General features: G+C 30.6%; 1 protein-coding gene across 2 annotated transcripts; it reads right to left on the bottom strand.

Annotated features, from left to right (window-relative positions):
- Positions 1-7,886: 7,886 nt before the first annotated feature.
- Positions 7,887-13,385, bottom strand: LOC144568440 (basic helix-loop-helix (bHLH) DNA-binding superfamily protein). Of its 2 annotated transcripts, XM_078318794.1 has the most exons (7): positions 12,873-13,385; positions 11,563-12,181; positions 10,128-10,271; positions 9,668-9,733; positions 8,791-8,856; positions 8,220-8,279; positions 7,887-8,120 (listed from the first exon to the last, which is right to left on the bottom strand). In XM_078318794.1, the coding sequence occupies exons 1-7, from the start codon at positions 12,983-12,985 to the stop codon at positions 7,977-7,979; spliced, it is 1,212 nt and encodes a 403-aa protein (XP_078174920.1). In that variant the 5' UTR covers positions 12,986-13,385; the 3' UTR covers positions 7,887-7,976. The 2 variants fall into 2 exon arrangements, with proteins under 2 accessions (XP_078174920.1, XP_078174921.1); XM_078318795.1 differs by lacking the exon at positions 8,791-8,856 and having other exon boundaries at positions 7,893-8,120; positions 12,873-13,086.
- Between the last annotated feature and the right edge of the window lie 10,980 nt (positions 13,386-24,365).

Below are 24,365 nucleotides of genomic sequence, written 5' to 3' on the forward strand. Positions count from 1 at the left end.
TATTATTTCATGAAATGGGCCGGCCCGTTAATTTAATTTCAGGCTCGATGTCCTGGGCCTAGGGCCCGTATCCTCCCGGTACCTGATTGAGTACAATAAGCTCAAATGGACGGGAATGGGATACCATCGTCCGTATCATCAGTGTAGCTAGAATTTGAATCAGAAATAAGTACAAATTTCATAAAAATAATATAAGTTCTAATATATAATTTTTTTCATATAAAAAAATAATAAACATAGACTACATTACTAAAAGATTGATATTGTAACATGTTGATAATTACTAATTAAGACTAAATTTTAACAATATTGGTAATACACATTAGTCTAAACTAGAAACTATATCACTAACAAATTGATTAATGTCATTAGGAAAAAATAATATTCATTGATTTTCACTAAAAGTTTAGAGTTAACTGAAAGTGGGTTGCGACAAAAATAGGAAATTGGATGCCTTGGAAAATTCGGGCTTCACATGGCAGGGCAAACAAAAATTCAGGATAAGGCAACAATATATCGTATACCATATGGAATAATTTTTTTTTCAAAATCCAGAATAGACATGCAGATGCTCAACACTGGACTATATTGGTTGTGTCACTGCCGTATCACAATCCTTATTCAACTTTTTGCATAATCATATATTCAAATACATATACATATAATTCTACTCAGTCAGGTTTTGAAAGCGGATACATCAATATCCGTATTTTATTAATTTTATGAATATCTATTTTGTGCGGATTGTATTTTTTTTTTTTTTCATGTTTGAGAATCATATATGGTTAGAGCAGAATGTTTTTTTTTTATTGGTATTGATTACAATTTACAAATATGGTTATGTTAGTGATTAAGTTTTGTTAACGAAATATATATTTTCATATTTTATAATATTTTATAATGACATAATAAGTTTAACATGAAAAAAGTATTATTTTGTTCACCATAATAATTAAATATTCAAATAAATATGCATTTTATATTATTTTTATGTTCTAAGGAAAAGAAAAAATTATTCAATAACGTGTTAATCTTATCACAATATTTAAATAAGGTGTCCTAATTATATTTATAATTGTATTTGCATCCGATCTATATAGACATCCGTTTAATATCTGTTGAGCTTTATATGCTTTTAATAAAGAGTAAAATGTGTATTTTAAAATTTTAGAATGAGTTTTAATATAAAAGACAATAAAATGGGTAAATTTGTGAGTTTTTAAAGTTTAGAGGGGAAATACGTAATTTCAAACTTTCGAGAGAAAAATACGTAATTTTGAAGTTTTTGAGGAGTATACGTGAAATTTCCCCAAATAATAAAAAGTTAAAAACTGACCGATATTGATTTACCACTATATATCCGTATCCGATTCGTTTGCACCCATATCTAATGAGGGCCTAAATTAATCTAGCGATTAAAATTCGGTGCCTACGTACCGATATTTTTAAAAATACCATTTTCGGAAAATTAATAAACCAAAACACCATTTTCAGAATTTTTTATTAAAAACAGCATGGCCGCTTCTGTAGAAAGCGGTCACATACAATCGGGCGGCTTTGGTGGGCAGCGGCCACCGGAAAACAGAAAATTTCCTTTTTTTTCCTTTTTTTTTTTTTTTTTTTTGAAAACAGAAATTTTTTTTATTTTTATTTTTTGTATTAAAATATTAGAAATGTTGAATATATTTCTTTGAATATAGATGAAATGCAATATAATTTGATTTATTAGAAAGACTGCAACAAATAACCCGGATCAATATTTTTCAGGCCGGATTTTTCGCGGCTGTAAGAAAAATTAATATATTTCTTTATGTGTTATTGGAAAAAAATAAAAATAATTAGATTTTGAGTTATTGATCCCGGTTCAAAAGTCACTTCTAGGTAATCCAGAAAATATTATGATCCTTCTAGTACATTTAATTTATAAAAAGTTGTATCTAAACAAAAACTTTAATTTATTTAATGATTGTTTTTAAAAAATAATTCTCAAAATAGATATAATTTTTTATAAATTAAATGTATTAGAAAGATCACAATATTTTCTGAATTATCTAGAAGTGACTTTTGAACTGGGATCAATAACTCAGAATCTAAACATTTTTATTTTTTTCCAATAACACATAAAGAAATATATTAATTTTTCTTACAGCCGCGAAAAATCCGGCCTGAAAAATATTGATCCGGGTTATTTGTTGCAGTCTTTCTAATAAATCAAATTATATTGCATTCCATCTATATTCAAAGAAATATATTCAACATTTCTAATATTTTAATACAAAAAAAAAATTAAAAAAAAAATTCTGTTTTCAAAAAAAAAAAAAAAAAAAAAGGAAAAAAAAGGAAAATTTCTGTTTTCCAGTGGCCGCTGCCCACCAAAGCAGCCCGATTGTATGTGGCCGCTTTCTACAGAAGCGGCCATGCTGTTTTTAATAAAAAATTCTGAAAATGGTGTTTTGGTTTATTAATTTTCCGAAAATGGTATTTTTAAAAATTTCGGGCCTACGTAGATATGGGGAATCTATTTTGAGATTTATGGCAAGAACTGACAACTCATATATAATTGTACTCGGTCTGGTATTGCATTTGATCTAACTTCATCCGAATTCCGACACTTATTTTTTTAATTTTTTGGAAATGTTTGAAGTCTCAAAAATTCTTTGATAATAAGATGAGGAATATATATTTTTTTGGGATGAAAATTGTCAAATGTAGGAAGAGTGGAATATCTTTTTTTTTTTTTCAGCTCTACATCATGTTTGGCTGGAGCGTAAATTCATCTCTTCATAAATTATTTTTGTTTAATTGGCAAGTGAGATAATACAAAGAGAATAACATTCATGTCGTTGTATTAAAAAATAAATAATTATAATGGTGATAACAACAACAATGACGAAAACATCGACACAACATTAATAATAATCATAGTGATCATGATAATATTAGTAAAATAATATTATAATAATTATAAAATAATAATAAGAGTAACATTTACAACAATAGCAATACCTATAATAATATAATAATAAAAATAACTAGTAGTAACAACAACAACAATAATAATTATAATCAAATATTTATAATAATACTAATAGTGATAGTGATGGTAATAATATGCTAATGAAAATAATAATATTAATTCTTATTATTATAATAACCATCATCATATCATAATAGTAACTATAATAATAATATAAAAATTTATATTGGTACAAATAAAAAATATAAATATTTATGATTATTTTAACAATGATGATGATGATGATGATAATGTGCTCTTATTAATAAATAATGATAACAATAATAACAATAATTTTAGTATGAACTGCGAGTTATACTAAAGCATAACTAGCGGAATTATTTATTTGACCTATATCCATAAGTCTTCTTTATTCCTATTTAAGTATGAGGAGGGTTCAAATGCCTCCATGTTTTTGTGCCTCCATCATGCCTCCATCTCCCTCTATCATTTTCAAAATTCAAACAGTCGATTCGAACCGCTCAACCTAAACTCCATACTAAAATATGTTTCGAGACCAAATTTTATATTTTTAGGAATTTTTTTACTATTTTTTTAGATAGGTAGAAAAATACTGTTTTTAAATAGTTCAGATTTACTGATTTTGTACCTATCTAAAAAATAGTAAAAAAATTCCTAAAAATATAAAATTTGGTCTCCAAACATATTTTAGTATGGAGGTTAGGTTGAGCGGTTCAGATCGACTGTTTGAACTTTGAAAATAATAAAGGAAGATGGAGGCATGATGGAGGCACAAAAACATGGAGGCATTTGAACCCTCCTCTTTAAGTATTTATGAATTTATAAGTTATCCGTGTATTGCACCCAAGGAACATGGGTCTTATTCCTCACTTATGTCCCAACCAAACGTGTCCAAGTTAGGTGGAAGGAGAGATCTTCCGAAAGAATACAAAACTTAATCTACTTTATATTTACAACATGACATGACATCTATTTTCTTTTCTTTCTATTCTTTAATCATTTTTTAGATAATTCTTTTTTCTTAACAATAATAACAATAAAATTATCATTATTGTTATTGTTAATATCGATTTTTATAATATATATAATGTTTTCATTATTGTTACTGTTACCATTATTATTGTATCGTTTCTTATTTTTTTGAACATCTTTAAACATAATAATAACAAATAATAATTATTAACTTTTTAAGTATGATAGGGCCATGTGCCCAAGACCCTTATAAAATCAATGTTGGGTCATAAAAAATGACTTGAGTTGAAAGCTACTTTGATGAAATAAATCCAAGGACAAATAAAAGGCCCAGGATGGAATATATAAGCGGCCCAACTACATGGCTCGACCAGAGGTGGGAACACCTTGATCCAAGGCCCAGTCCAGAATCGGCTTAAGATCACCTCCAGTAACCGTCTGTACAGGACGGGTGTGACTTAATCATCGCTTTTTATGTGAGCGTTACCGCCTATTATGCGACCCTCGCATTATGCGTATGCGGATGTCGCCACGTTCCACGTAAGCTTGGTTGCTCCGGTGCGATCCCCTCTGACAGTTCTAACAACACGGAATGTCAAAACTAGAGAAGGCTATTTAAGGTGAACAGTTTCATTGAATCGGGGCTGGTACTTTTACTACTCGAGACATGTACGGCGGATGGTAGAGTGATAGTGTCTCATAACTTCCCTCGGATTCTCGATCCCGACTTTATATCTCGGACCGTCTCCACGAGACGAGACGCCACACACACACGTACACATCCAGTCATAAAATCTATTATGGACCTCGAGTCTTACCAGGACCTAGACCGTATCAAAGTATATAATAAAAATTTCCATTCGTTATATGGCTTTTTTTGGTAATTTATTTATCCAACACATTTACTTAATTATCTCTCAGAAAAAGACTGGACGATTTGACAAAAAATTCATCCCAAATCAATTATTATTTAGTTTGAGTAAAGTATCAATTATCAGAAAAAGACTACCAAAATTATATTAATAAAAATGTTTACAACAACAGTTCCTACATTATTACAATAGTTTATGTAATAGCATTAACTATCCTTTATCCTGTTTACATTTGACCTCTGTTTTACACAATATCGCAATCATAATGTTGCATCTTCCCTTGCCCCACTTGCAACTAGTCAAGTCGGCAGCTTTGAATCTCTGAAATTTACCTTGTTTCTCTGTTTTCATAAAGACCATAGCACCGACGGATTTAAATCAGCTGAAATCCAAATGCATAAACAGTCAAGTCGCAATCATTATTTCAGCTGATTTGAACTCGCTTCCGTGTGACTGATGCATTATACATCTCCCTTCAGGATTCGTCTCATATATGTATCACCTACTGTTCCCTCAGTTCTTATTAGATCGGAGAAAATTTTCCCAAACCTGTTGATTGAGCATTAGAGCATTGAAAGAACAAGTGTTGCGATGTTTCGAGATCACAGTCATCACACATAGCACATTTTGCCTCACAGTTTATTCCCCTTATTTGCATAATCTCACGAGTTAATAGTTTGTCCAACTTTACATAACCTAGCGTGCATATAAGAATCAAAATTTATATTATGAGACCTGAGTTAATTATATGAAAGGAAAGGAACCATTCTAGAATTCAATTACATATGCTAATCCAAAAGAAAATAATGTATATACTACACTATTTGTCAACAACATAAGCCCCCCAAATCTCATAATAAAGCGAAGCTATATAAGTTCACCAAGCTCCTTGGTGAACTCAAGTCTAAAACTCATCGATTCGATTTCAAATGACAAATCTGAACCGTTGAAATCCACCTATCTTACAAGTGATGTGTCTACATGTGAAAATTTTAAACATTCGAATTAATTTAGTATACGGTCAAGCGGTCAAATTAGAAGGATAATAAATTAATTTTAATGCATTCATTTTTGAATCTTTTTTTGACCACTTGATTCTATGCAAAATTATTATTTTTATATGTAGACCCATCACTCGTAAGGTAGACGGATTTCAATAGTTCAGATTCGTCATTTGAAACCGATTCGATGAGTTTTAGGCTTGAGTTCACCAATAAATTTGGTGAACTTAAGAACGCCCTAGTTCTATTATATATATATATAGAGGTTGGCTAAGATCAAAGTGGTAGTTCCTGAGCTTTGGTGCTACCAATTCATTTTTTAATTTTCAAAGGTCCAAACGTCGATCCGAACCGTTCAAGTTGTTCTATATATTAAATTGTGCTTGGAGACCAAATTTTACATTTTTCTGAATTTGTTTACTATTTATTAAGCCACTTTGAAAACAGCTGATCCAACGGTGGCTTCTGATTTTACTGTTTTGTTAAGCCACCGTTGGATCAGCGATTTTCAAAGTGGCTTAATAAATAATAAAAAAATTCAGAAAAATGTAAAATTTGGTCTCCAAGCACAATTTAATATGGAGAACAACTTGAACGGTTCGGATCGACGTTTTGAACTTTAAAAACTAAAAAACGAATTGGTAGCACCAAAGCTCAGGAACTACCACTTTGATCTTAGCCAACCTCTATATATATATATCCGTCTAATAAACTGCAGGTACCAATTAATGTCAATTAAGAGATAATTTTACTTGATGCCAAAGTGATAACATTTAAAAAATGCTTTGTTTCTCAGCCAATTCAAACTATCCAGAATACAACGGCCATTTTTATTAATACCTCAAAAAAAAGAAAATTTTAAAATTGCCCCCGTGGTTGATTGATTTTTCAAAACTTGCCCCGACTACTGGGCTCACGGACGGCCCAAAACACCAAACAGATTGCCCCCTACAAGGGCGGGCCACACCCCTACCAAACCGCCCCCTACAGGGGCGGTCCACTAGGGACCAAACCGCTTGTGGTCCGGGTGGTCCTCTTTTTTATTTTTTATTTATTTTTTTTAGAGAGAAATCTTAATATTTTTACTTAAATAATTTTATGAAGAAACAATTTCCTTGTTTAGAGTGTATGCCAAAAAAATAAGACATTTGATATATTTATGCAGTGATGTCGTAAATCTTTATAACTTTGATTTGGTTTGTCTGTTGGATATCACAAGTCTAAAGATAACATTAATTAAGGAATTGATACTTAATAATTTATTTTATTCAAATATACACAAGGAAATATAGTTAGATTGCCTCAATGATGTCAACTTCTATTGTTTTTTTTAGAGAATAATTGGATTATTTGATTATTATCAACATATATCATTTGCTCGGAGGCAATTTTAATATTATTTGATTAAATAAAAATATTAAGATCTCTCTAAAAAAAATAAAAAATAAAAGAGGACCGCCCGGACCACAGGCGGTCTGGTCCCTAGTGGACCGCCCCTGGCCCGGGCAGTATGCTAAAGGTGTGGCCCGTCCCTGTAGTGGGTAGTCTGGTAGGGGTGTGGCCCGCCCCTATAGGGGGTGGTCTGCTTGGCGTTTTGGGCCGCCTGTGGGCCCAGCGGTCAGGGTAGTTTTGAAAAAAAAACCAAACACGGAGGCAATTTTAAAATTTCTTTTTTTTTGGGATATTAATAAAAATGGCCGAGAATACAATCCTTCTTGTGCATTTGAGTCCGTGAACAAGTTTCAACTAGCATAAAGAAATTTTACAAAAATACTACAACTAATTTCCATGGGAGGGCAATGTTCAAAATTACAAATGGAAAATTCTTCTCCCAACTAATTAATTTTACAAAAGACCATCAAATTTTCTAATATTAATCCGCAATTAAAATCTAATTTTACTCTTTGTAAATTCGTCCATAAGTATTACTAATCCCAACTTCTAGTACTAAATAAAAAAACCACATAAAAAATTAAAGTGGTGAGTACCGATTTTCCCTAATAGCCAGCTTTTTTTTTTTTTTTTGAGAAACTGCCCATGGGCCCCTAATAGCCAGCTAGGTCTTCAATAAGGTGCAAGCGAAATCACATCAAGTACATTGTATTATATAATATATATCAATTCAATTAAATCTCAGATGCTTCCTCCAAAGTTTGGAGAAGACCAGACACCTCCATTTTCGTTTGTGACATATGAAGTGCACGATAAAGGCACCAAACAAAGGCCTCTGCTTCTCAAGTCCAGCTTTTCTTCTTCTTTCTCTAATTCACTTGCTTCCTGGAATAATTAATTAACTTATAGTATTAGTAAAACAGCCAGACCAACCATTAATTATTATAAAGGTAGGTGCAACAAATTAAATAGAAAAATTCATACCTCTTGACTTGTTCTTTGCTTCTTACTTTTAGGTGACCTCAAGTAAGGTACACTTAGTGTCTGCAAATTATTAATAATAAATAAATAAATAAATAATATAGAAAAAAAAATGTAGTCTTGGACAAGTTACTGGTAGTCTGGTAGTGCAATGCCACCAATAAGTGATGAATGGAAAAATAAAATATAGAGAGATAATTTTGTGGAAAGGAGATTATTGAAAGTTGGGACAGTAGACACATGCATGTACTAGACCTAACACTAGCAGCAGACTGATATCTGAAGAAGGCTGAATGAATCATGGCATCATGCATGTGTGTACTAACTAATTAATTAATTAAGAGGACACAGGCTGCCTCAAATCATGAAAATTCAACAGTGTTCTGAAGGAAAGGTGTTTCTAAACACTCCCTTGGATTTCTTCATTTTTTTTTTTTATTATTAATATTTGGATACATATATATATTGCATGATCTATTGATCTGGTCCAGCCTCCAGGCTTATTATTAAAGTGAAATGCATGCACATGAGATGAGAGGGAGAGAGATCAGAGATGATGGGCAATGGGTCATACCTCCACTTGGTCCTGAAGAAATTTTATGTATCCAATGGCCTCCATTAGTACGGATGCTGTATCCGTCTGAAAACATATATATTCATATTTTACTCAATAATTAATCTTCTCAACTTATTGTAGGCCAGCAGGTATATTTATTTAATTAAGATACAAATTAATAATACAATTAGCCCAAGTGTCACAAATAATAAGATGCTATATAACAAACTATAATTCCACAAGTTGCAACTTCCAAAAAATCTACACAGTTTGATGGATTCCCATCAACAAAATAAATATATAAAACAAAATACAGGTTTTAGAATTTTAGAATTGAAAAAGGAAAGTGACAAAGTTCAAGAAAATTGCAAGCCAAGTAGTAGTATATATATGTATTATTGGAAACAATTATTAATTAAAGAAAGGGACACAATGTCAGTGGTCATTAATTGATGTCAAACAGTGCCAGTTTTTGTATTTATATTTAATTTGACATAAAAAAACCGTTAGTTAGTTTTAAATAATCTCAATTACATGCATATATAAAATCGTAAGTTTTTGATATAGCCATCAAGAGGGGATTAAATCCCTAAAATTTGGACCGTTGATTTTTATAGTTGCTCTTCAGATATGAATACTCAAATAAAGCAATATAATATGTGTGTATATATATATCCAATCAACTAATTTTGATATGTAAAAGTTTAAAAAATTGTAATTGATATTTAATTTTATTGGCAACGATATGACACCAACATCATTGGTATTAGGTACCTCCTCATTGATATGATTAACAGTTAATTAATGTTACCGTTAAAGTTAGATGCGCTATAAACATCCAATACAAACAAAAAAAAAACAATAAAAAAATATATGAAAATGAAGCTAAATGTACCTTCCCAAAGGGAGCAACCAGTTGTTGAAGAGCTGCAATTCTATCCCCCAGTTTTTCCTTCCTTACCTTTGCATATTTTGCAATTTTACAAAAGAAAAAAGAAAAACGAATTTAGTAGTACCATCAGAGAAAGTCACAATTGAGACTTGAGAGAGAATACATATTATTAATGACAAGAAAAAAATAATGATAAAAACTATCTTGAGGTATCTATTACTCGAAGAATTAATATTAATGAAAGCAATATAACAATCTTTTAGCAGAACAAGATATAGTTTTCCTAATTAATTATGGCTAGCAATTAAGAAAGTATATTCAATGTTGAATGCAATTCATATACCGTTCAATAAAATGGTACTAAGAAGTGCATCATTTCTTAATAAATATAATTAAGGATATCTTTTTCACATATGTGAAGGCTTGCTACATATAATAATTGATAAAATTTAAATTAAATTACCTTAAAAGACGAGAAGGAAGGAGAGCGTGGCTCCAACCGTGATTTTCTTGGGATATCTTGATGAGATTGAGATGTTTTGTTTTCCAAAATGCTATTATTGTTTACTCCTCTTTTTCCTGCAACTCCACTCAGTAACGATGGTACCTAATAAACAAAAAAAGTAGTTCAAACTATATGTTATAATGCTTATTTAATTTGTTAATTATTTTCATATATGCATATATGTACATATTTCTAGTGAAGATATCTGAGTAATGTCAGTCATAAAGCTGACAAAAGGCGGTGTACTTTTTTGTGGTTTAGTGCTTTGGTCCAAATCGAAATAAATAAAGTTAGCATGATGTGGGAAAAATATAAATAAAGCTAAAATGATGCAAATCGATCAATATCATTGCTGAAAGCAAAAATAATCAATATACATAATGTGTTAATCACTATTAAATAGGTTACCGTTTTACTAAATATACTTTTTTGTTGTTCTCACCATTAGAAGACATGCTCTTCGTTTTTCCTGGAGAATGAACATTAGTTTGCTGGATCACGTGTAGATGTGAGATTACAACATCGATCTAAGGCAGTTAATTCATGTAATATTATTATAGTAAAAGATATCAGCTAGGATATATGATCACATGAAAACATATATATTCTAATTAACTTGTGAGAGATGAGAGACGGTACTAGCTAGTACAAAAAGCAAAGCCAAATATATATAGGCGGGGTCTTCTCATCGTCTTTTCATTTGTAGTGTAGCCAAACCATGTTTGCCATAGTGCCAACATCTAGACATATATATATTTTTGTACAATTTAAATAAGAGTGTTGTACTTGTATACCATGACAATATGTCATTCTGTACCTATACTACCTGAGCATCGATCCCTTTTAGGCCTTCTCATCATATATAGATGTACTCATGCACATATATATGCATGCACGGAAATAATTAAAATGCCACCATCCTATATATTAATAACATTAATTACACTATTAATGTGTATTTAACTACCTAATATAAAAAATAAGAATAATTAATCTTCAACTAGAAATTGTAAAGGAATATATAATGCAGCACATGGTCGTTATTTATCCCGATCGATCGGCACTACGTGCTTAATCGAACATTATAATAATTGATTTGTTTCATCATTGCTGTAATTTTCTCTCCTATATATACTAGTATATATGCATGGTGTGTAGTAGCTAGTGCAGTTCAGGCATTCTATATATGATCACTTGTAGCTGTAGAACGTACAGCAATATATTTAATTAATAGATATTAACTTAATTAATTGAACTATGTAAATTATTACTTTCATCACTATCAATCATAATTGCCCTTGATTTGTTAATTTGCAATCTTGATTATCAAGGCGCGCGCTTTATTGTGTCTAAAATGTTTTAAAAAGTACAATATATTTAGAATTAATTTTACCATTGATTGGTTGGTGCATATGCCTTGAACAAGAAGTTGTTGCATCAGAGTACCGGTAGGCCCCAATCCAAAGGCGGCATCTTCTCTCACGCTTGGCATAGCATTCAATCTTGAAGCATTTAAACCATCAAAAGCATGAAGAAGATCCATATCCAAAGTACCCGGAAGAGGTACCGGATGCGAATACCAATAATTACCTGAAGAAAGATTCACACTAGGTAACACCATGTTGTAGTTATTGTCTCCGCTTTGAAAGTTTGCGTTACTGGCATTGTTCGGGATGAAATCTTGGGTGGTGGAAGGTAGCAATAGGTTGTTTTGAAGTGCTCTTGCAAGGAGTTTTTCATCTATCATCATTCGGCAATGTTCATGAACACCTCCGGAGAACCTTGGTAGGGTTTGTTGCGAAAACTCCTCCTTGATCTTGGGCAAGTAAACATTACCATGGTTGTTGTAATCTTGGATGATGGTGCCAGGAAACCCTACATTATCTTGTGCCATCAGTTGGCTAAGAGATGGAGGTTGTATTTGTATACGGTTGTTACTTGCTCTAATTTCCTTTTCAGTAAACAACCCTCTCAAATGCTCATTGTAATTTGAAGTCTCATCATTGTAGTTTCTGCAAACAAATTAAACAAAAAGGTAAGGATAGGTATTATCGTTATGAAAATGAAATACTTGTGCCAATAAGTAAACTAATGAAAGTCAGACATTTTTAATGAGCTATGATGTGAATTATTATAGAAGAAAATTGAAAATTTATTCAAAAATTAGACATTTATTATGCAACCTAAATTAGCAAACTAATAAATCATGGTTCTTATCTTGGGCTCCAAATCCCGAGAAGTTATATAAGGACAACAGAGGTAACAAACAAATATAAACGCAGCAAAATTCCAAATCCTAGGAATTAGACAGGAGCGAGTATCTTAGTCTTCTGACTCAAAAAACAATTTATAAGATAAAACTTAAATAAAATAAACTAACGCTTTGCCTTCTTCTGTTTACAAATAATGAAGCAAAAAATGAGGCACAAGTGGCACAACTAACCGAATAGTCAGGACTTGATAAATTGAAGGAATGAATATGCATGTAGGCCAGACCTAATTAATTAACAAGCACAAAAATAATTAATACAAGTTCTCTCTCTCTCTATAGAAACTAAACTAATTAAAGGAAGTATACTACTATTGTGGAAAGATGCATAACTATAGGCTATATAGGTGAGTGTGTCATTCTTTTTTTTTTTTTTTTTTTTGGAAAATAAAGGGAAATGTATGATGCAAATAAAAATGATACAAGAAGCTCACATTAGAGATTGGTTGATCCATTCATGAGCAGACAAGGAAGAAGAAATGCACCAGTTGAGATCATGAAAATCTGGGTGAGAGTGATCAAGGTCTGGAGATGGCATCATTGCCATCTAGATTAGCAACTTATATAATAATATATATTAGGAAAGGCGCTTGAGTTGATCGGGTCTCCCGAGATGAAAGTCTAAAGGTAGAGAAAAATGAGCTTTTTTGTTTGTTGTTTGCTTTCTTTCTTTCAAGATCCAAAAGAAGAAGCAAAGTGAGAGGATGTAGAAGCCCACCGTAAGAGGTGTCAACCCTTTTTCCTCCACCCTTTTTGAGATGAGATGAGATATGTTGTGTCGTTAAAGAACCCTCTCTCTCTTTCTCTCTCTCTCTCTCTCTCTCTCTAGTACTTGTATATATGGATGTTGGCCGTTTTGTGAGCTTGGCATCCAGCAATTACATGGAGATGATTATATATCCTTTCGGTATCTAGCTTTGCCCTTCTTAAAGATGTTGCTCTTTCTCTCTCATCCCAAGGTTTTTTGTTTCCACTACAACACATGCGCACCAGAAAAAGGTAATGATACCTCTTTCTCTTTCTCTCTCTCTCTCTCTCTCTTTCTCAACCAGGCATATCGTCTGAAGGTCAGATGGCTTACATCTTTGTCACTTGGAAGGGGAATAAAAAAAAAATTTAGTATCATCACAATACATGAACGCAAGTACACTAGCTACATCTTTGGGAAATGTATCTATAGTTCTATACTAATACTATAATCCATCAAACGCCGCTATACAACGTTGATTTATCCTACATGATCTTTCTAATAAATTAAAAAATAAATAAAAAATAAGCAAAATTTGATCTGTAGCCAATATTGCAAAATATTTAAGATATCATGCATGTAGACCTACAACCAGCAAATTAATTACCATACATGCTCTTCCCAGCACTATTTTTTTAATATTTGTTTATTCCTTTAAATTGTGAGGATAAAAAAAAATCTTTTCTAATTTAATCTTTGCCATGCATCAACCAATGCAAAATAATTAAGCCTATGTGAAACAGTTAAATTTGACAGCCATACGACTATATGGGGTATTAAATTATTATTATATTATTGCAGTAGACAAATTTGAAATATACATATTGATTGTTCAGTGTACGTAATTACTAAAGATAAAACTATAAGAATAGAATAATACACTTCCTTCCATTAGTAGTATAATTATTTTATTATTTATCCCTCCATTGGTCAATGGCAGTTATAGTTAGGACACAATTAACTACATAAATTGAGAAGGCCATGCATTTATGGTAATAAAAAAAAAATGTACCCATGAGTTAAATTATGTGCAAATCTAAGCAGCAAGGACCCAACTATATAAATTGAGAAGACCATTTATGATATATTATGTGCAAATCTAAGCAGCAAGTAGACCTAGATATTTTCATCTTAGATCTTATAAATCAAACTCCCTTGTCAAAAGAACAAATATTAATATGGAGAACAAGAAATGTAAAAAAAATAGTAAAACATTTTCAAAAAATATAAAATTTGGTCTCCAAACAAATATTAATATGGAGAACAAGATGAACGGTTTGGATCAGTCATTTGAACTTTGAATCCGGTGATTTATAGTCTAATGTACAAAAGAGGCTATGCATTTGTAATGTACCATAGCCCAACTCTCTCTCTATATATAAGATTTTACTTATTCTGTGCATCGAAAGTACGAATTTTTGCTTCGAATAAAGTAAAATGAAAACATACAATCTTTTAGCTAAACGTAATACATTGACTAATTGCTTCAATCCTTCTTTTATTTTTATTTTTTTTATTTCACTCCTTTCGTCAATTCGTCACAATTAGTTAGTTTTGCATATTAATTCAGAGGGTTTTATCAAAAAGCATGACATTTTTGCAATGTATATATTCTCTTATATGTATTGGATTGTAAATCACTAAATTTATAGATTCTCCTATGTATTGGATTGTAAATCACTAAATTCAAAGTGTAAAAATTCAATCTGAAACGATCAATATGTTCTCCATATTAAAATTTGCTTGGAGATCAAATTTTACATTTTTTTTAAGATAAGTACAAAATCATTGTTTTTGAGAAAATTACGAACCATAGAAAATAATAATTTTCAAAAATTCTAAAGTTTCTAAAATAGTAAAAAAAAATGTAAATTTTGTCCCCAATGACATTTTAATATGGATATCACGTTGAATGGTTTGGATTGACTGTTTGGACTTTAAATCTAACAGTTTATAGTCCAATGCACATAAGGACTTATTCATTGCAAATGCACCATAGGTCATCTCTCTCTCTCTCTCTCTCTCTATATATATATATAGGTTGGTTAATATCAAAATGTTTGTTCCTAGGCCGTGGAACAAACGCTTTGGTTTTTATATTTTTTTTAATTCCAAACAGTCGATCCAAACCGTTCAACATTCAATCTATATTAAAATGTGCTTGGAAACCAAATTTTACATTTTTCAATGATCCAAAAAAATTTCAGTGCTTATTAAAATCAGCGATTTTAAAACTGACTTAATAAACAGTAAAAAGAATAAAATAAAAATGTAAAATTTGGTATTCAGACACATTTTAATATAGAAATCACATCTAGTGGTATGGATCGATTGTTTGGACTTTGAAAATTGAAAAACCAATTGGTTGTACTATGGCTCCGGAACAAACGCTTTGATATTAATTAGCCAACTTCTCTCTCTGTATATACATATAGCAATTCCATAATTTAACGAAAATTAGGAAAATTACTTTTTGCCATATGAAAATTAGGATAATCAATTTTTTATTTGAATAATTTTAATATTTATATTATTGTCTTAAAAGAAGACTCGTCACAAACAAGAAATATCGACAACGTACTCAAGGATATTTTTATTTTTTTTCTGTCAAATTATTACGTGCTTGTTAACAAAATACAAGTAATGTAAATTTCAATCGAAGAGATTATTTCCACCAAATTTAAAAAATTAAGAAGTATTTGTTGAATTTCGCAGAGAAATTAAGTTTGTAAGAGCAAGATGAGTCCCACTATTATTTTGTCCATTAAATGATTAAATCCAATTGCTCCATCGATTTTTGCTAGGTCCCATTAATTTTTTTCGTAAATAAACAAAAACAAAAACATATAATTGAAAATTGCTATGTCATTTGATATTAATTGTCTTCTGATGGAAAATAGTGAAAATGATTTGTTAGATCATGCGGCTGTCAATCAACTGCATGCTTCCATCTGATCCCGCCCGTATAATGTAAGGATCCAATTAGAAGTGAATGGCATCTTGATAGAAAAAGAGAAAGGCGAGCACAGCCAATAAAATATTGTATATTCATTCATGGCATCTAAAAAAAAAATATATTATAAGAGATCAGATCAGCATCTCATATTTATATTAACTGACAAGAGGTTCTCTTAAATCACATGCCCTAAAGCAAATCACCTCCCCCCTGCCATGATTTGAATCACCTTTAAGGACCATCAAGGCATCTCTCTCTCTCTCTCTCTCTGATCTCTCTCACGCACACAAAGAAGTGGAACTTTATTTTTTCTTCAATCCCCATCAATCTGTGTTTAGTCAATTGGTCAACCCTCTTTGTCAAAATCTGGTTCTCCCTCTGAATTATTGATAGAGACATTTTCAAGTTTTGAATGATTATGTTTGAAGTTGAAAACAATGAATAATAGAAAAATAAAGAGATATCAACATCCATGAAAATCATGCTTGCTAACTATATACGTCAATTATTGCATTAAATTTGCTGAGGGAACAATAATTTATTTAAGATTGTTGAAATAAGAAATTATGATATAGCCTTGTCATAGAAATGTCAGAGATATCAACTTTTTGAACTTTGAAATAACCAAAAAATACCATGACGTTGATCATACCACTATTAACATAGTCGTCCCTCTCTCTCTCAACACACACATAGTAGAACTAGAGTGTTCCTAAATTCACCAAGTCTCTTTGTAAACTCAATTCTAAAACATATTAGATTGACTTCAAATGGCGAATCTGAACCGTTAAAACCCGTCTACCTTACGAGTGATGTGTCTACATACGAACAATTTAAAATTTCGAATTAATTTTGTATAGAGTAAGTGGTAAAAAAATGTTCAAAAGATAAATGCATTAAAATTAATTTATGAATCTTCTAATTTTGACCGCTTGACTTTATACTAAATTAATTTGAAAGTTTAAATGTTTTGCATGTTAGAAGCATCACTCGTAAGGTTGACGAGTTTTAACGGTTTGAATTCGTCATTTGAAATAAATCCGATGAGTTTTAGAGTTGAGTTAACAAAAAATCTTGATGAACTTAGAAACACCCTAGTTATACTATACACATACGCACACACACGAAGAGAGATAGAGATAGAGAGATGGACTAACTTAGAATTAAATAGGGTGTTTTACTTTCTGCTCATATCTTTATTTTTAAAGTTCAAAATAATCAATTCTAATCTTGATCATCATAATAAAATGTGGTTGGAGAGAATGTTTTACTATTTTTTTGAGTTTTCAAATTCATAGATTTTCATTAAATAAAAAAATAATAAAAAATAGAAAAATAACAAATTTCAAAAATTCTAAAAAAAATGTAAAATTTGGTCGCCAAGCACATTTTATTATAAAGATCATATTGGATGGTTCAAATCGACTATTTGTAGTTTGAATAAAGATATATATGGAAAGTAAAACACTCTTTTAATTACCAAAGCAAGTTAGTACATCTCTCTCTCTCTATATATAGAGAGAGAGAGAGTGACTAATGTGCATTCGAATGTATATGGGCCAAAATACATACGGTCCAAATTCGACTTTTCAAAATTCAAACAGTCGATCCGAATGGTTCATCTTGTTCTCCATATTAATATGTGCTTGGAGACCAAATTTTACATTTGTTTGAATTTTTTTTAATATTTATTAAGTATATTACAAAATTATTGATCCAACGGTGGCTTAACAAAACAGTGAAATCAGCAGCCACAATTTTTATATATATATATATATATATATATATATATATATATATAGTACGGCTAACGCGCTTCCTCTAGCATATGGGCCGAAATGCTTCCGGTGGAAATTTGAAATTTCAAAATCCAAAAAGTCGATCTAAACCGTTCATCTTCTTCTCCATATTAATATTTGCTTGGAGACCAAATTTTACATTTTTCTAAAAATTTTTACTATTTATTAAGCCACTTTGAAAATCGCTGATCCAATGGTTTTACTGTTTTGTTAAGCCACCGTTGGATCAGCGATTTTCATAGTGGCTTAATAAATAGTAAAAAATTTCAGAAAAATGTAAAATTTGGTCTCCAAGCAGATATTAATATGGAGAAGGAGATGAACGGTTCAGATCGACTTTTTGGATTTTGAAATTTCAAATTTCTACCGGAAGCATTTCGGCCCATATGCTAGAGGAAGCGCGTTAGCCGTACTATATATATATATATATATATATATATATATATGTATGTATGTATGTATGTATGTATATAGAGAGATGGGCTATGGTGCATTGCAATGCATGGAGGGGTTTGTGCATTGGACCATATATAAATCTAAAATTCAAAATCCAAATGACCGATCCAAACCGTTCATCTTGTTCTCCATATTAATATGTGCTTGGAGACCAAATTTTATATTTTTCTGAATTTTTTTTACTATTTATTAAGTGTTTTACAAAATTGTTGATCCAACGGTGGCTTAACAAAACAGTAAAATCAGCAGCCACTGTTGGATCAATAATTTTGTAAAATACTTAATAAATAGTAAAAAAATTCAAAAAAATGTAAAATTTGGTCTCCAGGCACATATTAATATGGAGAACAAGATGAACATTTTGGATTGGCCATTTGAATTTTGAATTTTTGATTTATGGTCCAATGCACAAACCCCTTTATACATTGCAATGCACCATAGCCCATCTCTCTCTCTCTATCTATATATATATATGTTATTTCTATGATATGTGATCTTTATTAATACATGGTTTTCATATAATGTGTTTTTATATTCTGATTTTGTGAAAATTGTAATATTAATATATTTAATATGAAATCAAATTAGCATGAGCAGTTTCAGAATTGCATGGGCAGTCACTGATGCAAATAAGAAAAAAACACATCTTCCTCAACTAATCAAGTTGTGACACGTGAAAATTATGACAAATTTGAGTCATCTCAATTACATGAGATGTCTAATATTAACCCATGGAAAACATGTTTGCCTGCCTAGGCAATTGATTGATTATATCAACGCCTTGAGCCATCTAATTGCATGGGGAGTGTAAAATTTTAACCCATTCAAAAAAGTGACCGACACCGATGCAAAAGACTAATTGCGACAGTGCCTGGGGCCATGTAATTGCATGGGCCGCCAAAAAATTAACCCATGCAAAAAAGGTTTGCGGTGATGCACTTGATCAATAGCATGGGCCCCATGCAAATAAGAGTCATCTCCATCGATATCAACTGTATGAACTCATTTGCATGGGATGCCCATGCAGTTGAAATCAATTGCATGGGTAGCACACGTATATGCGATCACCAAGTACATTATCTCAGATGAGCAAATAGCATATATATATGTTATTAATTTGGATGATCATAAAAAAAAAAAACGGCCTTTGGACTTTTCTATTGATATGTATTTTTTTTTTCTTATAACGATATTTTTTCTCGTATATTTCTTCATTCATTAAATATGTTGTGCATTGATCGATTGTGCAAATAGAATTTCTGAACAAATTTGGTATAAACAAAAAAAATCTCTCAGCTCTTAATAATCAAAATATTGCTCTCAATAGTACCTTTTAGAAAAAAAAAAATGAACTAGTAGATAATTTCGTATTAAATTTTGACAACCTTGTCTTTAATGCAACACTATGAAAGAATAGCGAGCATCTAAAATGAATTTAGACCCTGAAATATGAAATCTGAATTTGCTTTTAGTAGCTTTAATAGGATAGAAAAGGTAAAATTAATGAGCAATTAATTGAAGCTATGGAGTGTGAAATGAAATCATTGGAGAGGGAAGGGAAAAGGCTAGAATTAACACTTGAAGTCATGCATGCATGCATGATGATTATTGTGATGATAGGGGTCTGAGATATTCATATCACATTCATTGGATTGAATAAAGAAGCCTTTATTACTATTTATTTTCTTGGACCATATATTCCTTGTTTCTACCAATACCAAGATATACAGAGCTAGAATTAAAAATTAAAATAAACAAATAGAAAGAAAAGCGTATATAAATATAAAATAAAAGAGTGACCATGCATGCCTAGTGACTAGTGAGTCCCATAAAAAGAGGAGCACGCATTGGGTTTCTGATGTTTTTAAAAGCTGTTTGCACAAGAAGACAAAGGTTCCCAAGAGAATATATGCTTTTCAAGCTGCCTTGAGATATGTGTCCACTTATTTATTTTTCACTTTTTAATTAATTATTAGCTCTTCAAAATCCTAATTATAGAAAATTGACAATGACACGTGAGATTCAGAATTTAATTTGTTAAATAGTACCGTTAGCAATTCCTTCCAAGTACTAACGAATTAAAAAAAAAAAAAACAACGTTTCTATGTTAGGTCGGTTTATTTAAGTCAGTTTATATATTAATATTTATAAAATACTAAGTTTTACTAGTTTGAAAATTGATTTACTATTTTTTTTTTCAAAATTCTGATAGTGGCCCGAGTATAAAATGTAGTTAAACATATGTATCTTTTTACTATTTTAGGGTAGTCTTAAAAAATTGTAAACGTAAATAATTTAAAAACAATAAATTCAGTATTATATATATAATTTTGATATGTATATGGTATATGGTATCGAACGGGCTGAATGGACCACACAAATATATTCTGTTGAATAAAATATTAGTAAATATTTGATTCTAGATAGAAAATATGCCAAGTGAGAATTAGAGTTACGTAGGGGCGGTGTCAATGATATTCTTTTAAGTGTTTATTCGATCCCCGTACTCTTTTTGATAAAATAGATATGAGTAAATTTTTTTTGTTAAATGATTTGATATAAGTATGGATAAGAAACTTTTTCGATAACTTATTAAGTATGAGTAAGAACTATTCCACACCCGTTACACTATAGAACAATTAATAAATAAATAAAATCATATGATACTTTTTAATTAGTACATAAAACTGTATAACTTTATTATTATATTAAATTGATTTAAATTATATTTAATATATTTTATTTAACAATTTATGATAAAATTTATATATTAATCATTTTATATAATTTTGAATTACAAATTTTTGAGAAAATTGATTTCTACAATATTTTATCATTTCATTTAGTTAATAAGTTGTATCTTTAAAAATAATGGTATAATGGAGAAAATGAAAACGAGCTGCGAGCCATTAATTATTGAATTCGCTTGATTTAATTTCCTATTTTATCGACAAATAAAACTGATGTGAATCACACAGGAGATCGGGAGAGAATCACAGAGAGAAAAATTGAATGGTAAATAGGTTTTTTTTATTTGAATGGTTCAACAGTTTTTATTGAGAAATATGATAATAGTTCTTTTAGAAAACATTCGTAGCAATTTTCTAACTTTAACTAATATTAATTGGGACCATCTTTTACATGATTGTCATCAAATTTACAACTGGAGCGTGCAAGTATTAATATATATATAACATATCAAATATTTATAACTAACATATTAAGTATTTTTAAAAATCATACATAACAACTCTTTATAAATATTGTACAACTAGTGTTAATTGGATTTTAATTTGAGTTGAAATATTTCATAAAAACTCTGTAACAAAATCAGGACTAGTTAGTGTAAAATATTAACATATTCATTGATATTAAACTTTTGAACACTTGATATTTATAGGTAGCATATCAAATATTTATAAAAAATATATCAAGAATTTATATCTAACATAACAAGTATTTATACCTATATACTTTTTAGTTTTATACTTAAACTTTCAAGTACTTATACTTAACATATTAAATGTTTGGATCCTGATCACAATCCCCGCAAAAAACCCCGCACAAACTGCCAAAAATATCATGGGGGGGACAGCTCAATAATTAATACTCCGCAGAAACTGTTAGTATTTAACTTGAAGCATCAAAGTATTTATCGTGAATTTGCAAAGTGTTAATCCCTATGCAATGATCTCTATTTAGAAAAGAATAAATCAATCCATTAGTTGTCTCCGCACAAAATTTCCTTTTTTTTTGAATCATCCCCGCACAACTGGGGACCATTAAATAAACAATCCCCTCATAAATACTTGTCATTTATCCCCGCACAAATTTTTCTTTTTTTTTCTGGATTGTCCCCGCACAACTGAGGACCATTAAATAAATTATCCCCTCACCCAATGATAAATACTTCTCAGACATAAGGATAAAATACTTTATGATACATTGATAAATACTTTATGTTACATGGATAAAAACTTATCAGATATAATTGCAACTTTCAGTACAATATGAATGATAAATACTTTATGATACATTGATAAATACTATATGTTATATGGATAAATACTTATCAGACATAATTGCAACTTGCAGTAAAATATCAATTATAAATATTTCTTAGACATAATGATAAATACTTTATGTTACATGGATAAATACTTCTCAGACATAATTGCAACTTACAGTAAAACATCTGTGACAATGATAAATACTTCTCATATATAATCGTAAATACTTGTCAGAACAACGATAAATACTTTCTTGAACTTTGTTCTTGAACTTGTCAATAAGTAATGTTTAATCAAATCAAAGTATTATCATGTCAGGAACAATGATAAATACTTCTCAGACATAAGGATAAATACTTGTCAGAACAATGATAAATACTTTCTTGAACATCAATAAACAAATAAATATTTATTAGCGGGAATTGTTATTAAAGGATAGTATAATTAATGCGGGGATTGTTATTAGAGGACAATATAATTAATGTGGGGATTGTTAATTAATGCGGGGATTGTTATTAAAGGGCAGTAATTAATGCGGGAGATAAATGAAAATTCTTAGAGAAATTAATGCGGGAATAAAAGGCAGTTTAGGGAGTTAATTTGGAGAGAGATAATGCGGGGTTAAATGGGGGGACAGAGGTGAGGGGATCAATATAATTATTCTAAATGTTTATATATTGTATATTAAGAAGAAGAAATAAAATATCAGAGTAAGTAAAATCTGAAGTACTTCAATATGAATTTCATTTGAAAATGAAAGTTGCAAATTATTAACATTGTTGTACCTGAAAGTAGTTAAGTATGATTATGATAACATTGTTCTTTATAAGCCATTGATATTTGTTTTTATGGTTATTCGGGGGTGCAAATTGCATATTGCAAAAGCCAAATAGGAAATATATATGATAAAAAATTAATATTAGGAACAATTGAAGAGAATTTAAGGAAGAATAGAAAGGATATATCATAAAAAACCTAATTAATTATAGGAGCAAGAGAAGGAATTTAGGGAATTGTATTTACATTTATAGGACCCCACATTGGTTAACCAGTTGAGAGTTGAGACTGGGAAGGTGTGTCACGTTTCGCTCTCTTCTTTCTATGGTCACATGGGCCCCACAGAAAGACCCCACCCCCAAACCCCGAGCAGGTAAATAATATTAAATTATGATACTTCATCTATCTATCTTTTGTTCTTTTGACTCTAGTCCCGTCCGGCCTCCCGCTGCCAAGGAATCCGATTCCTCCCATAGTCCCATGTACCTGACTCGAGTAAATTGAAACTAACGGTCGAGATTAATTCAAAACGGTGCCTAGGATGGCGCAGGGGCCAGTATTATTTGTGCTTTGATTCATGCCAAGTTAAAAGAACGAATTTGGCTCGTCCGTTTCCAATTTGCTTGAGTCAGCTACCTGGAATTTGCTGCTAAGTGCGCCTCTGAGATATCTCAACTTTTGCGTGAACGAAGTGTATGGTGTCTATTCGGGGATAGCGCGGGGGCAATATTATTTGTGCTTCGAGATTGGTGCAGAATGTATTTGAACGGTTGGGATTAAAAAACTCAAAGCTTGAGATATCTCAGAGGATGTTAATTCCTCGCTGCTAACCATATCAACAATATGCATCAGATGCTTTAAGAGAAGTGCTATATCAATATTTGAAATTTTGAGAGCTGAAAGAAATTTTATACTGTTATAAATAAATAACGTTATGGATGTTCATTTGAAACTCTTCAGTAATTGTATCAAAACCTCTCTTTAATGAAGCATGTTTCATCTCCTCACATTTATCAATGGAATTAAATTAGATGACTTGTTATTTACATTTTCTACCTATAAATAGAGGATTGTAAGATTGTATTGGATACACAAGAAAAACATAAGAATAAGAGATAGCTATCTTATACATTTTCAATAGCTTATTTGATTTCTTTATCTTTACTTTACAACACGTTATC

This window comes from Carex rostrata, chromosome 17 (genome assembly GCF_964058835.1).
Source record: "Carex rostrata chromosome 17, lpCarRost1.2, whole genome shotgun sequence".
In the NCBI taxonomy this organism is placed as follows: Eukaryota; Viridiplantae; Streptophyta; class Magnoliopsida; order Poales; family Cyperaceae; genus Carex; species Carex rostrata.